The following is a 15,153-nucleotide window of genomic DNA, read 5'->3' as shown; positions in this document are numbered from 1 at the left end:
CCACAACTCCCAACTCACAAACTTTCCCCCTTAGGAAAGGGGTGTCACTGGTCCCCTGGGCTGTTCAAAGCTTCATCCCTCTAACAAGGGAATAAATTAATCCCCACTAACAGAGGTTCAACTGCAATCCTGTACTCTACATCTTTGGTCTTTTCTATAAAACCACCACAAAACAATGCCTGAAACCAAACCTAATCAGTGCAGAAAAGGTAACAGCTGGAAGTTTTAGAAACAGGCAAAGCAAACCCCCTACCTGCACCTGCAAGAGCCCATCCTGCCTGCTAGAAGAAATCTTCAGCGGCTCACAGTTGGCATTTAAATCCATCAACTCATTATTAGCGATTACCTCTAATCTTCCCCTGAGGAAGTTTATTTTCTAAATATAAAATGAAATTATCTAAATGCCTTCATTCTATGGTTAAACAACTTTATCTCCTGGGAACATCTTCATGTCCTTAGCAACCCATCTAGTAGATGTGTTTTATTCTTCAACTTCCCAACTCACATTAGAGTCCACACAATTGAATACCAGATTTTTGCAATGTGTGGAGCCAGTTGTTGCTTCTCAGCCCTGGTCGAAGTGTTTTGTCCAAAGGAGACAAGAACAGCAGCCCAAACCCTGCCTTTAAAGAGAGGTCCATGCATTGCACCCACACATTCTGTTAAAAAGTGTAACTCAGTAATCAAACTTAGCTCAGTTTGTTGCCTTTCCATAAAGATCTGTGAAGCATTTATAATTGGAACTTGTTTTCAATGCAGTAAACAACCAAATATACCAACCTCCTACTCCAGAAAATAAGTGTTACTGGGAGATGACAGTCCATGAATTACTAGGAGAGTGAGTGTATGTTGTCTTGGACAATGAGTTTCTCTGTCCTTACTCTCACATGAGAGATCGCAGATGCGGTGTCTCTTGCCAAGGCTGAAGGAAAAATGTTTGTATTTCCTCGGTTCTCCTCACCGCCAACCCCGCGGATCGCTGCCTCCCCCCGGCCGCGCCGCGGGGGCCGCTGCCCGCCGGTCTCCGGGCTCCCCGCCGACGGCACCGCGAGGTTGGGAGGGGGCTACGCGTGGCTTCTCGGAGGGGATGGATCCGGCCGTCGAGTCTCTCAGTGGGCTCCTCAGAAAAGCCCTTTCGGGGAAAGGGTGCTGGGCAGCGGCAGGGGTCCTGCCTCCGAGGGGGGGCACGGGAGCCACGGCCAGGTGCAGGTACCCGGCGGAGCGGGCTGCGGGGCCGCCCTTGTCGCCCGCCGACCCCAAGGGGTCGGGGCGGGGTAACAGGGGCGACCCCGATGGGGGCACAGGGTGCATCTCTCCCCCGAGGAGCCCCCGCCCGCTGCCGCGCTCTCCCCTCTGCCCGCCCCGTCTCACCCCCTGGATCCCGCCCCCGGAGGCAGCTCTCCCCGACGGAGCCGGCGGGAAGGATGCAGTCGGCAGCTCCGAGGTAATTATTAATAGCCGTGCCCACCGGGGCGGGAGGGGGGGAAGGTGAGATAAAAGGGGGCGGCGGGGGGCTGTGAGGAGGGAGCCGCCGTCGCGGAGCTCGGCCGGGAGCATGGCCCCCGCCGCGCCGCTGCCGCTGCTGTTGCTGCTGCTTGGGCGGCCGCTGCTCGGGTGGCCGGGGCAGGGCGCGGGCACCTGGTCCCGCTTCGCCCGGCTGCCCTACCCGCAGGACCAGCTCTTCCTCCACGACACCTTCCCCGACGGCTTCCTCTGGGGGGCGGGCAGCGCCGCCTACCAGACGGAGGGCGGCTGGCGCCAGGGCGGCAAAGGCGCTTCGGTCTGGGACACCTTCGCCCACCGCCCGGCCACGCCGTCGGGGTCCGCCCCGCCGGGGCCGGCGGGCGGCGACGTCGCCAGCGACAGCTACAACAACCTCTTCCGCGATGCCGAGGGGCTGCGGCGCCTGGGGGTCTCCCACTACCGCTTCTCGCTGTCCTGGGCCCGGCTGCTGCCCAACGGCACGGCGCCTCTCAACCCTGCTGGGCTGGCCCACTACCGCCGGCTGCTGGGACACCTGCAGGAGCTGGGCGTCGAGCCCGTCGTCACCCTGTACCACTGGGACCTGCCGCAGGGCCTGCAGGATGCCTTCGGCGGCTGGACCAGCCCCGTCCTGCCCCAGCTCTTCCGCGACTACGCCAAGCTCTGCTTCCGACACTTCGGTGGACAGGTGCGCTACTGGCTGACCATGGACAACCCCTACGTGGTGGCCTGGCACGGCTACGGCACCGGGCGGCTGCCACCTGGCGTGCAGGGAGGCCCACGCCTTGGCTACCGGGCAGCCCACCACTTGCTGCAGGTAATGGTGGGCGGCGGGAAGGGGCCCCATGGCTCCTCAGCCCGAGGTGGTGCCACAGGGAAGGGTGTGGGAGCCGCCATCAGCCTGCCCTGTTGGGCAGCCCCAATCCTTGGCCAGCCGCTGGCATGGAAACCAACTTTATATGCCCGATGGAGCATGGGCAGACAACTTAGAGGCTAAAGGCAGTGAGTGAGGGTCATAGGTGGGACACAGGAACTTTCTGTCTGAGGTTACTTTGGCTTAGGAAACATGACGAGGTGAAGCGTTCTCTGTGTTCTGAAGAAATGTTCAATCCTAACCCCAGTCCTTGTGAATGCTGTTCTGAGTGGGTGGGTGGATGTGTTCGGCTGTGCCAGTCCAGTGCTTGTTTAGTGAGGTTACGTGGAAATGCTAATTGCAAATATAGAAAGAATTCATGCATCTGATAAAAAAAAATCTTACTGCGTTAATGGAGATGGCAGAGGTAGCTGAAATGTCATACTGAAGAATTTTCTTGACACATGATGGGTTTTTTTGGCAATGTGAACACTTCTTGGGAAAAAAAGAAACTCTCTTCCTAAGGTAGTCTAGTAAGTCGCATAAGTACTTCGCTATACATGATTTTTATGCAGTGTATCTATGGTGTGATTGTAACGTTTGCTGGAATCAAACATTGTGGATTCTTGTGGAGAATTCAGCAGAAGTGTGTACAAGTACCTTCAGTGACAGGGGAAAAGATTCAGCCTATCTAGCTGGAATAGTGTGGCCATTAAGGTGTGACCTATTGTACCTTAATACATGTTCACAAGCTGTTAATGCCCATCTGCTCAGTGTACGCTTACCGTCAGGAGTTACATCCTAGTGACTATTAATATCATATATGGGATGTGAGCACTGAGAAAACATTTGACACACGTCTTATTCTACTTTTTGCCCTTTTCCTGCGTTACCTTTGCACTGTTTAATGCTACAAATAAGTCAAGAGAAGATACAGGTAGGGAAGATGTAGGTGAAAATTAAGAGTAAATTCCTAGTCCTGAAACCTTCGGCCTCTTCGTTTAGTACCTTGGGGTGCACTTGACCATGTTTCATAATGTGTTTGTACAGTTTGCTGAAGTGTGTCTGCTTATGGGTAAAGTTATTCCTAAATTTCAGCACTTGCAGGACTAGCACCCTATTTTGAAGCAAGGCTTCATCACCTCTCAGTGGCCATTATGCTTTTCATAGAGTCACCGAATAGTTGGTGGTAAGTTATTTGCTAGACTTTGTGTAGTTATTTTGAAAGCAGTGGGGCTGCACACAAGAGGATCAGCTGCCAGCTTGGTGTTCGGAGCACAGGACCTGGGGAGCAGAAGCTCTGTTTCTCTGTCTTCCTACAGACACCATTCAAAGTAATTAATTAAAGCTGCAAATATGAACACTCAGGTTGACAGACCTTGGAATCGTTCAGCTCCAAGGGTCATAGGCTCACTGAGGTGGAGTTGTAATGTTGACTGTCACTTTATTTATTTTTTTTTTTCCAAAGCCCCTTCTTTGCTGTGCAAAATGAGCAGTTAATGAGTCAGTTCATATTCTGTGAGTTTCTTCCCCCTGCGCTTTGTTGAATTTGTTGCTTCAGACCTGAATTAATACAGGGCTCTGAGAACAGACAAATAAAGACAAACACTTCTTTTGTCCTTGGCTTTTACACAGTGCTGCCTGTCTTGACTCGTTATATCCCACATCACTGTAGCATCTGAGTCCCTCATAATCTTGTCATAAAAGCCCTATGGAGAAGGAAGGTGCTATTCTATTTAACAGATGAGAAACTGAGGCATAGACTTGCCTTCACCATGTAAAAAGTAGCATTAAACCAGAGAAGTCTACCAATGCTTTGGTTAGTGACAGAACCTCAGGATTAGTTTTGTCCTAGTGACTAATTCAGGTTTTTCACAATTAGTGGACAACAGTGTAAGGCAGCAAGGTATCATTTTTCCATGTCATGAATGAGAAACTGAAGCACAGATGCAATTGAGACCCCAAGTGTCCACTGATTTTTAGTGCCCTTTTCCTACGTGATGTTTTTAGAATATTGGTCAATTATACTTTCAGCTCCTCTACTAATCAGATCCCAAAATCCTAAATCACTTACAGAGAAAATAAGGGACGTGCAGTTTATGCAGAAGAGCTCCCATCCCTGACTCCTCCAGGTGGGACTCTTCAACAGACACAGAGATAGAGCCTGATTCTTCAGGACAGAGAAGCAAACCGCTTCAACACTGGGATACTCCTTTTCCTTCTTACATCTCCAGAACTTATTGATGTTATACCTTTTAACTTGTGCAAACAGTGACGTAGGAAGCTCCAGAGTACGGCTTTTTGACTACACAGCCTGATACACATAGAGAAAGTGTGTGTAATTGTGCAATGAAAGATTAAGTCATACTGCCTATGGTAAGGAGTGAATTACTTTTCCATGTGCAAATTAAATTCTTATATAATTTCTGAGTGATTGACTTGGCAGCTTGAATAATGTTCTTTAATGTGTGTCTGTGGGTTGCATATAATTTTGTGAGTTTGGTCGGTTCTCATGAGAACCTGTGTAGCACCAGGTGGTGCTGCTGGGAGATACAGTCCTCACAGCCCCATCAGAAAAGATGTGGTTGTATCATTCCTATTCGCCCCCGCCCCCCCCAAGAGATAACCAACCTTTCAGCCCCCTAATGATCTACTGATGTCTTACATCATTACCCAAAAGGTCTGCTCCCAGGTTTCTTCTTAATACTTTTTCCTTCTCTATGTTATTCTTGTAGCTTTTTTTTAAAAAAAAATTTCCTTTCTCCCCAGGGCGTTTGAGCTTGTAGAACGTGTTTGTTTTTCAAAGGATAAAACGTGGTGTCATAAATGTTTGGTTCTTAGCAAATGAGCAGACTAACTGTTAATACGCATATTTTCTGTCCTTTTCCCCCATAGTTAAAATATGCAGTTTTAAGCATCTTCTTTCTGCGTTTCTTCAAACCAAAGAACCTCATAAGTGTAAAGCTTAACAGCTAGTGAAAGCTGATGTCTACTAATTTATTTTACTGGATGTTAATTACATTAAAAGACTAAATAATTTCCTTTAAGTTCTTTAAAATCCAGGACATATGAATGTGGATTTTGGGCTCTGTCTTTCCCAGTTATTTATTATCTGAATAAGTAATGAGATAAGAGTTTGATTCAATTCAAGTTGTTCAATTCAGAGCTGATGGAAACAGGCCAATGAAGTTTGATCTGAATGACTAAGTTTAAATTTAGCTTGAATGGATTTAAACCTATTGTACTGAATTTTTTCATTACCTTGCACTTTTTTGAACTTCCACAAGTGAGTCATAACAGATGCTAAATGGACAGAGTAAGAGACGCTTTTCATATAGAGCAAATAAAAATAGTGTAAAAAAATTGTAAGAAAAATATTTTATGGATGCATCCTTGGTTTGTTATTGAGGGATGTTGATCAATATTCAGTCAAAACTTTGCGCTTTTATAGTATTTCCACTGACACTTGTCACTTTTGATATGCCTAAGCCCTTCAAACATGGTGAGAAATGGAGAAAACTATATGTGTTTGTTCACCAAATAAATTGAATGGATCAAGTATAGTTTATAAAAGTTGGTATTCTTTTGAGTCAACAGCCAGAAAATGTAATGCCAGAAATCCATCACATATATGATGCATCTCTTTCTCTGAATAGGAGTTGAGAGGGGTCATTGTATTATGTTCTTGTTTTTGCAAATGCATTTTTTCGTTACTGGTTCACAGTATACTGCCTGAATTGAACATACTCGGATTTATTCAATATAAACAGCATTTGCAGAAACAGAGGAACACGTTGTTTCCCCGAAGAAGTGAGTGGAATTGCTGCCTGGAAACCAGTCACGTAGCAACAGACTGATTTCCATTCCAAAACAAAAGGTAAGTACTATTTTGTTGACCTTCAGTGCTAAACCTAATAAAGTATCAGTAATTGCAGCACAGGAGAATGGTCCTCCCTCAGTGTGTATTGTTTCTTTGAAAATTCAGACAACCTTCAAACTTTCACTCAGTGCTAATGGAGTGATTTTGGATTTTCCTGAAAGTAACATGGCTCATTAAGTTGTGAAGACATACGGAATTTTCAGAAAAAGAAGGAATAATTCTAAGTAATAGTAATTTTTTTTTTCCCTGTTCTTGCTTTCTTAAGAGTTAATTACCAAGAAGAAATCCTTTCTGTTTCTGGCTTTGAGTGTCAGTTGGGTGGTATATATTTGTAAATAATGTGTTGCAGTAGTGATTATTCTAATCACTAATCATTTGAATCAGGTATCTTTCAAATGTCAGAGATGCCAAACAAGTGCAGTCAAACCACAGAGCAGATTCAGCTCTGATGCTACAGTGTTTCGTGTCAGGTAGCCATGTATAGTTATATTATGTTCACAAATTATACTAAAAGCTATAGCATACCTTTCTCAAGCTTTAATCATCAAAAGAAAAATGAATAGAGTTTCATTTTAATACGTGATAAACAGAGGAATTTGGGTTTCAAGTATGCTCATTTTATTAAAATTAGCTCAAAAGACAGAATATGTATAATAACTTCCCTCTTGCTGTTTCTACCTGATTGCATACACATTTACAAAAGGGCTGTGATTTTCAAATAGTCCACTGTAACAAACAAACAGTATGTTATCTTTACAGAATGCTTTGATCTTTAATTATAGAAATATCAGGATTACCTGGAGATTAAGGTGTTATGGAAAAGCAAGAGTGGACCTCCCTCAAGTGTAGGGGTTCTATAACTTGAAAAGCTTTTCAGAGATTATAGGAAATCTTATTAAAACAGGCAGGACCTGGAAATGCTGCACTGATGACTGAAGTGAGATGGAAGCAGAATTTGTTTATTCTCTGTGTGGAAGAGCATGAAGTCAAGCCCATTGGTATATTAAGTCCCACCTCAACTCTTTTGCTGTTCATTATGAGAATGACAATTTGTTGAGGGTCCCTTTTAAATATGAGGATTTTAGTGCTTAGTAGTTGTGGTTTTTATAGCTATGAATCTCTGTATTTAATTCTATAGGCAGCCCAAAATCTGTATTTTCGTATCTCCTTTTAAGTGCCATGTGCCTGATTTTTGTTGCAGTAACTGTTGCTGGAGGTACCTATGTGATACTTCTGGTTCCTATCCAAGGTAACCTAATATGCTTCCTTTTTAAATAGTGTGCTTTTCATTTAAGATCAAAGTTTTCATTTAAAATGTTAGGCAGAGCTCTGCTCAGTGCCAGAAAGATAATGAGTACTGAATAACAGCAGTTTGATATAGGTAAGGGCATTTACATAGGCAACAAAAAATTCAAATCTTAAAAAAGTCTCACTGGATACGTGAGTGTTAAGCTGTCTGCTCCTTGATAATTTTTCATTTTATAGTAATAAAACCTCATTAAGTAAGAGATGTTCTTCTCCCCTTCAGCTTCTTTCCTCAAGCAGAAGTGATCCTGTATTTGTTACAGTTTGGGGGAATCTGAAGTAAAGTGCGTCCAAGGACTTGTGCTCCCGTGCATTCTTTCATGGGAAGAACTCTTCCAGTTTCTGTTTCATCTTGATTCTGTGGAAAGTTTCTAGTACTTAAGGTACTTGATGGGCTTAATTCCTGCCCTTACTTAAGGGTATTGTTGGGACCTGAAAAATAAAGCCTAGCTTCACGTTTTGCAGAGCAAAATGTGTATTTTAATGTAAGGTAGTTCACAATTTTTTAGTCCCTGTCCTTCCCTTTTGATTGAAGGTAAGGAGCTCGTAGAGCTTTTCCATGATAGGTCAAGTAGAAGCCTCTATTCAGCAGCCGTCAGCAGGTGAAAGTGCAGAGACAGTCTTTCTGTTGCAAGTGTTGTTTTCTGTGAGGAAAACACACCCCTGTGACCTAAGAGAAAGTTGCTTTGCTCACCACATGCCCACCTTATAGAAGGTCAAATTCTGATCTCACTTGTCTCAGTAGAAATTAAATCAGAATGGGGCTCGGCAGTTCTGTTGCTTGGGCAATTACTCCAGCCTCATTCCTCACAGTTTCCCAGGAACATCTCCTTCCTCTTCCTGGGGAACATTTTTCCCCTGTGTTTTAGTATTTCTTCAACTAGACAGAAGCAGTGAATATACGTATATAGCTGGTAGTACTGTTGGCAAGCAGCGACCATTAGGACAGCGAATAGAGCACAGTGCAGGGTGCCATAATTTTAACTGTTTTTGGTGACTGTGATACATATCTTTCTTACATTAGGAGGAGCAGGAAAGGACAGACAGACACGTGCATGTAGATGCTCTGTAGTTTGCCTGGCTCCAGTTTGTAATGTCTTGTGGTTTACAGTTTGTAGTTGGCAAAGTTTGAGGGCTCCTTGCAACTGTGTGTGTGATTTGTCTGTTTGGTTGTTGGCTGATGAGCTGTGAAACTGCTGAACTTAACCTGAAGGCTGATCTTGGAAAAATTGTAAAAAAGCCAGGAAGCCAGCAATTCAAAGTCATCTGCTTGTAGAGACTTGTAAGTAAAGAAAAGTACACAGAGATATTTTCTTCTTCCTTTCCATGATGGTAAAAATAAAGAAAAACAAATGGTGAAGAAGTGCTTCTGAAGAAGTAGGGGAGCTGACCTCCATATACAAATATGACAGGTTGTACAAATTCTAGAATAAGTATTTATTTTAAGTACAAAATAAAAAGTATTCATGTTTGAATATATGCCTGCAAAAGCTTGTATAATAGAAGAGTGTCTTGGGTAAAACTGTGAGTGCTGATTTTAGATTAAGTCTGAGAATATGATGGAACAGAAGAATAAGGTTGTATAAAACATGTCAGGTTGTTTAGGAAGTTACTGAAGTGAAGACTAGACAGATCTCTGAGGGAGAAGATGACCCATGGAATATGACCATGAATAAAACATGAAAGAAGAGACTGGCTTCTGGAAGAAGAACACAAGTACAGCACTTGAGAGAAAATGTGCCAGCGGAAACCAAAGGTGGGTTGTCAGGAAGGAAGAGTAACTAACTAAGCACAAGAGGAGAAAGAGATATTGGCAGTGACAAGGAACTGGAGCCTTTGGTAAAATGGGATGAGTAGGAGACAAATGATATCAAGGAAGAGGAAGAATTAAATTCACACCAGTGCTCTCTATAAATACCTAGGAGTATAAAGGACAGGAAGAAAATTTAAAGGACAATATGCACACACACAAGGATAAAAAATCAATATCTGTAAAATTAGATTGACTATTAGAAGTCATCGATAGCCCTTGGAGAAAAGTTTCTGGAATGGCCTTTCCGTGTTAATGGTGGGAACAAAAATCTTATTTTAGGACAGCTGCAGCACCTTAAAAGACTCCTGATACATTGGTGGCAGTGGAGGTGGCAGGACTGGCAACCTGTATTCTTCCTCTTTGCTTGCAAATTCATAGCACAATGATACCTGGCATAATTTAAAGTCTGAGAGTGTAGTTCAATAGAAAAAAATGAGCAGTAGGCAGTTTGTTGAGGATATTGGTGATAGCAACTTCTGGCTTGCTGTGACAGCTTCAGCACTACCCTGAGAGCAGAAAACACTTATAAGAAACCTGGCCTGTTAAATTTGTGATATATGTCCCTGGAGATTTGTCAGGGAAGGTTCTTCTAAATGCACACTGGAGTAAGAGAGTTTAAGAATCTCTGGATTTGGGCAGATTGAAGCACAGTTGTGTTGCGTCATTTTTATGTATGCTTAGTCTGAGAAAAGATAGCATTCTGTGTTATGGAGAACTGCAAGTTTAAAGTTTAACTTTGTTTTGATTCTGAAGAAGAAAAACCATATTCTAAATTCTCACAGTTACTGAAGTATTTAGAGATGCTGTTCATAACAGCTGCTGTAGGAGCCAAGGGACAGGGACCACGGATGTTTCCAGTCCCACCGAGCAGCTGAGGCTCGGTGACTTCTTCATGATGGGAAGCACAGGGGCTTTTGCAGGCTCGGTCCAGCCTGAGATGCTGAAAGGCCAGGAGTGCTGCACGACACCCTGCGATGTGCAAGAGCCTGGGCTGACAGGGAGCCACCACTGTTCCAGTGGACGGTCACTTCAGTCTGCACATGATGATTTTCTTACTTGCACTTCAGGTCTCATGATAACAGTTGAGCTTTGACTTCTGTTTTAGTCAGTCTAGGTCATCTCTAAAGACAGCTGAATGGTTTAAAATTGGCCAGGAGAGATTATGCTATGGAAATGCCTTGTTATTTTGTGAGTCCAAAAGTCAACCCAGGAGTCATTTTGTAGGTTAATCAGTTTAATGCCCTTACTAAAGGCTAGAAAATGTTGGCACTACTGGGATTATATTTTATAAACTATTTGCCTTACAGCTGGGAAGATAGTAGTGTCTGTTTTTTTTGATCCTGCTTGTAGAAAAGACATGAAATGGTTTGGTGGGGAGAGGGGACAGATGTGTAGCTGTTGGTCACACATTCTGGTAAGAGTTCACTGTGATTTTCTGATGCCATTTCTCAGTCAGCTTTTTTCTTGTTCTTTTGAATATGTAGTAGCTCCACTGGATCAGTTGTTATTCAGAGCTGAGGTCAAAGTTTACTCAATTTGTTTATTTAACTTTCAGCATTTTAACGAATAATCTCATTTTTGCTGCAGGCATGGAAATGCTGAACATAGTTATTGATTAATTATTCTAACTATAGTTTCTTAACTCAAATATTTATGGAAATGGTAGAATTATGCAACATTTATTTCCTTTTGAGAAAGTAGGTCAGGAATATATTGTATTGTCAGGCTAAGTGGTTATTTTTTTGTTTTGTATTTTGTAAGTAATAACATTTTGCTTCAAAATCAATTTAATAATTCTGACCTCAGGTTTGAGATGAAAGTTCAGCTGGCTCCTGATTGTACAGTGATGACATGTTTTTTTTGTAATACACTTATTTCACTCTTCATTTCTTTTCCTGTTACAGTACAAGGTGTTTGGAGAGAGAAGAGCCGGCACAGGAGAATGGCCAGTTACATACTCCATTGGGGGCGAAATCCAGGCCAGAAAGAGTCGTAACAAAACATGGGGTGATGGGAAAGAGGAGTGTTAGGAAAATGGACAATGCATGAGGAGCTGATGAGGTGTGGGGGTGACTGGCAATGAGTGGGAATGCAGGAGCTGGGTTTATGAGACAGTACTGCATTTTTGTTTGTATATTTAGCACTGAAAATTAAACTTGACATGAAATGAAATGGCCTGGATTCTTCCAAAGATGTGCTGTTTTCTAGTTCATTTTTATTTATAAACGTCAAACGAATTCTTTTGAGGAACATGACTGGTGATTTAATGAAATCGCAAACCATGCTTCACAGTGATGGAGCCTAATTCCGAGAGTTTGTCTTGGCTTATGGTGTTCCACTTGCTGTCCTCGCGTTGCCACCAGCACTGGGAACAGGGAGCACTGAGTAACCTGCAAAAGAAAGAGGGAGAGATGCTACATTCAGGCTAGGTTTCTCAAAGGATTTTAAGGAAAATAAGCGATAATTGAATTTCCCTTAAGCTTTTTTGAGACTACTGTCACTTTCGAGCAGTTAAGTAAACTATCAAGATGAACAGATGTGTTCCTCTTAACTTGAAGAAAATGTGTGTTCCCATATTCAAGTAGCACCTCTGCAGCGTGAGACCTTGGAAATGCACTGAAGCAGCTCTTGAACTCAGCTGATGCTGCTGCTTTCCTTCCCAGCCATGAACGTGCCTCTTGTTTTGAGTGAGAAGTGAATATTGTGGCATACCAAGCAGGGCAAGGAACAGAGCTGTGGGAATATGATTCAGCTACAGTTTTGCATCTTAATAATATGCTTGGTAACATAAGACATCCCTCTTCTACATAGTCAGCTGTGATTACTAATCCCCCTCCCCTGCCCCAGAATCATATCAGCTAGCTTTTTCTCAGATTCTTAACCCCTCGTGTTCTCACAAAGTAATATAATGTAATGAGAACAAGTCAGAAAGATATAAAACCTGTGAAACTGGAAGTTGCCTGTTCATTAAAATATTTGAGGGAGATACTTCATTTTCCCAGAAGAAGTTAAGAACTAGGGGAAATAAATCAGTCATTTTATTTTTACTTTGCTGTGGAAAACCTTGTGTTTTCCATTTTGATGTGATATTGAAAAATTTCATTTTGGTATAGTGAGTCAGTCAGTTATTTCAGACACCACCTTCTGTATTCTTTCACTGGATGAGTGCCCACTGCTTCAAATTGGGTCAGTTTACCCTTGTGAAATTGCTGTATAACCTGCTGCAATATGACAGACTTCTTGAAGCTGCAGATTGATGCCTTTTATTCTGTGATGAAAGAAATGAAACAGTCTGAGAGCTGTCAGGACAGAATTCTTGCACTGTGGTACTTACCCTGTGTCTCATATTTGTAGGTGGACTGCTTGTGCCACTTTTGTGAGATACAGTAATTATTCCGTCATTTATCTCACTCCTCTTTCCTATTTCTGGTAAAAAGAAAAGTGATACTTGAAGGAGGTGGCTTCTCAAAAGGGAGAAAATTCTAATAAAAGCAGCGTCAAATTGGCACAGTCATACTGAGCCTGGATGTTAGAACTAGCAAACTGTAGCACAGAGCAGCTTAGAAAGAGCTTTTTTCCATAGCATAGCTTAGGGTAATGAAATAGAGACCACTTCAAAATTGGTTGGTTGTGCAACGGTTGTAGGAACAGCATTGTAATGTTAAGACATGAAAGATGAAAACCCTGAACTACACCAGTTGAATCCCACTTTACTCAAGTTATACTCTTCTAGAGAGGAATGTTTCCTGTATAACTGGTAACTTGGAATAGGTTTGTAGAAACCAGAGAGGGTGAGCATAGGTATGAATGAGATACTGGCACTGGCCCAATGGATCTGGTCTTGGGGGCTCTGGACTGGTGGTCAGGAAGGAATTTATATGGTCAGGGAACCCTGATGTTTCTTGTTGGGCCTTGTTTTTCCTGCTCTCTGTGCTGTGGAAGGTGGACAGGGTCCCAGGATCTTTAGGGCATTTTACCTAAATAATTTGCCTTCTGTGGCATTGGTTTAGGATTCTGATAATAGTCTGTGTTATTTCCTGTTTTATTCCTGTGGAACATTGTGATGTTTGGAGCATTTGGATGTTTTTTCCTTGTGTTAAAGGTCTCAGGATTTGTTTCATTGCTCAAAATGCCACGAACATGGGGAAAAATGGGACATACAGTGGATATTACTGTGTAGTGTTTGGGGCTAAAAGCTTGCTACACTATTGCTTGCAACTAAACTTGTATTTCCTTTCCATTTTTTTTCTGAGGAACAGTTCATTTTGTGGGAGTTCCTCTGGGAGAATATTTTTAACAATGAAGTGAGTATGGAAGAGTGAACAATAAGGAGAGCGAGGAATTGGAAAGTGTCAAACGTACATTGGAGCAGCATGTCCCCCATGCTGGAAAGGAACTAGAGGGTCTTGAGTGAGGCTTGTGAGGCACTAGCATTTCGTAGACCCAAGACCACATAGAAATGACTGACTGAGCTATTTATAATAAACACCTAGGGGAAAAAGTTATACTGGGAGGTACACAAAACAAGGGAGTCAATTGGCATGTCAAATCTGTAGAGTACTTTACCAAACTGAATGGTCAACTATCAGAGAACAAGGCACCTGTGACACAGACTTTGACATTGGACGTAAGAAAGAAGTATTAACAACAACAACCGCCCCAGAAGTTGCCAGATAGACTCAGCTTGTTTTTACCTCACTGGTTGTGTAATAAAGCAATTTCAGATTTTTGAGCGGCTGGTGCAAGCAGCTGAAGATTTTTCTCTGAAGCATCTTATTCTGGAACTGCTTCAATGATAATGAGATGGGTTGGACAGCATGACCCATTGCAGTGATTCTTGTATTTTACTATTATTCTTCTACAAGTGTAAGAAAATATTACTTTCTCAGTCTCCACAATATGTTTGTGGTAAGATTAATCATCGACACCACCACTGAATAATTCACTACTGTTTTTGTGCAGTGACTATGCATAGCTTTTGGAAAGTAGCAGCCAAATCCCTCAGTTTTGTGTCTCAAAATCTTTAAAGGCCACTGTATGTCCAGAAGACAGATAGGTAGTAGGTGTCATTCTGGAGTGTGTCCAATGAAACCACTGCAGATCTGCACTGATGGAATGACACTGCTGATTTTAATGCTGAAAAGCATTGTAGATTATTGGAACTGTAGCATAATGTGGTACTTTCGATACAGATAAATACCTCTTCTAGTTGAAAAAAAAGTCTTTATTTTGCTAACTGTGAAATGGATGGGTTAACTGAAGAGTGGTCTGTGAGATGTGCAAGCAGTTTTTTATCAGTTTGTCTCCTCCAGATGGAGGACACAGGAGAGCATGCAATGAAAACCAGTGTTTCTAATCAGGAGTGGACACAACTGATACAGGAATGGTCTGTTTCGGTGTCAGCTGGCCGCCAGCTCTTGAGCTCCACTTCATGGTGCTAATAGCAAAGTTGGATGGGGATTAGAGCCTGCAGAATCCCCATATTCACCTTTGTGTACAGCATGAAAATAATTTGTTGGTATTGGCACTGGGTACAACTTGAACAGACATCAACTTGCAAAGATTACCAATAACAAATCAAATTTGTCCAACAGCTGAAAAAACAATGTTAAACTACCCGGGGTTCATGTTTACCCCGAGTTACAGCTGTCAGCAGCAGGGCTTTTTGCTCTTTTGAGTGGGGCTGTAGCATGGAAAATTGCTTCTTCCCCACAGTTCAGCAGCGTCATTGTGCTGTCTTCCAGGCAGCATTTGCATCAGCTCTGAGGCACAGTCTGGCATCTGCTTGGCCTTTCAATAGTTGGGTTTTCAATAATGATG

The 15,153-nt window shown here is 42.8% G+C and overlaps 1 protein-coding gene across 1 annotated transcript in view; it reads left to right on the top strand.

The window, feature by feature from the left end:
- Positions 1 to 1,540: 1,540 nt before the first annotated feature.
- KL (klotho) overlaps positions 1,541 to 15,153 on the top strand; it is a 52,359-nt gene continuing 38,746 nt past the window's right edge. Inside the window, exon 1 of the mRNA XM_082065533.1 lies at positions 1,541 to 2,299. Within this exon, the coding sequence (XP_081921659.1) occupies positions 1,556 to 2,299 (744 nt within the window). The 5' untranslated portion in view covers positions 1,541 to 1,555. The remainder of the gene's footprint in view (positions 2,300 to 15,153) is intronic.

This window comes from Streptopelia decaocto, assembly GCF_964273445.1.
Source record: "Streptopelia decaocto genome assembly, chromosome: 1".
NCBI classification, from domain to species: domain Eukaryota; kingdom Metazoa; phylum Chordata; class Aves; order Columbiformes; family Columbidae; genus Streptopelia; species Streptopelia decaocto.
Note: the sequence above shows the minus strand (reverse complement) of the source record. Positions and strands in the feature narration are given on the sequence as shown.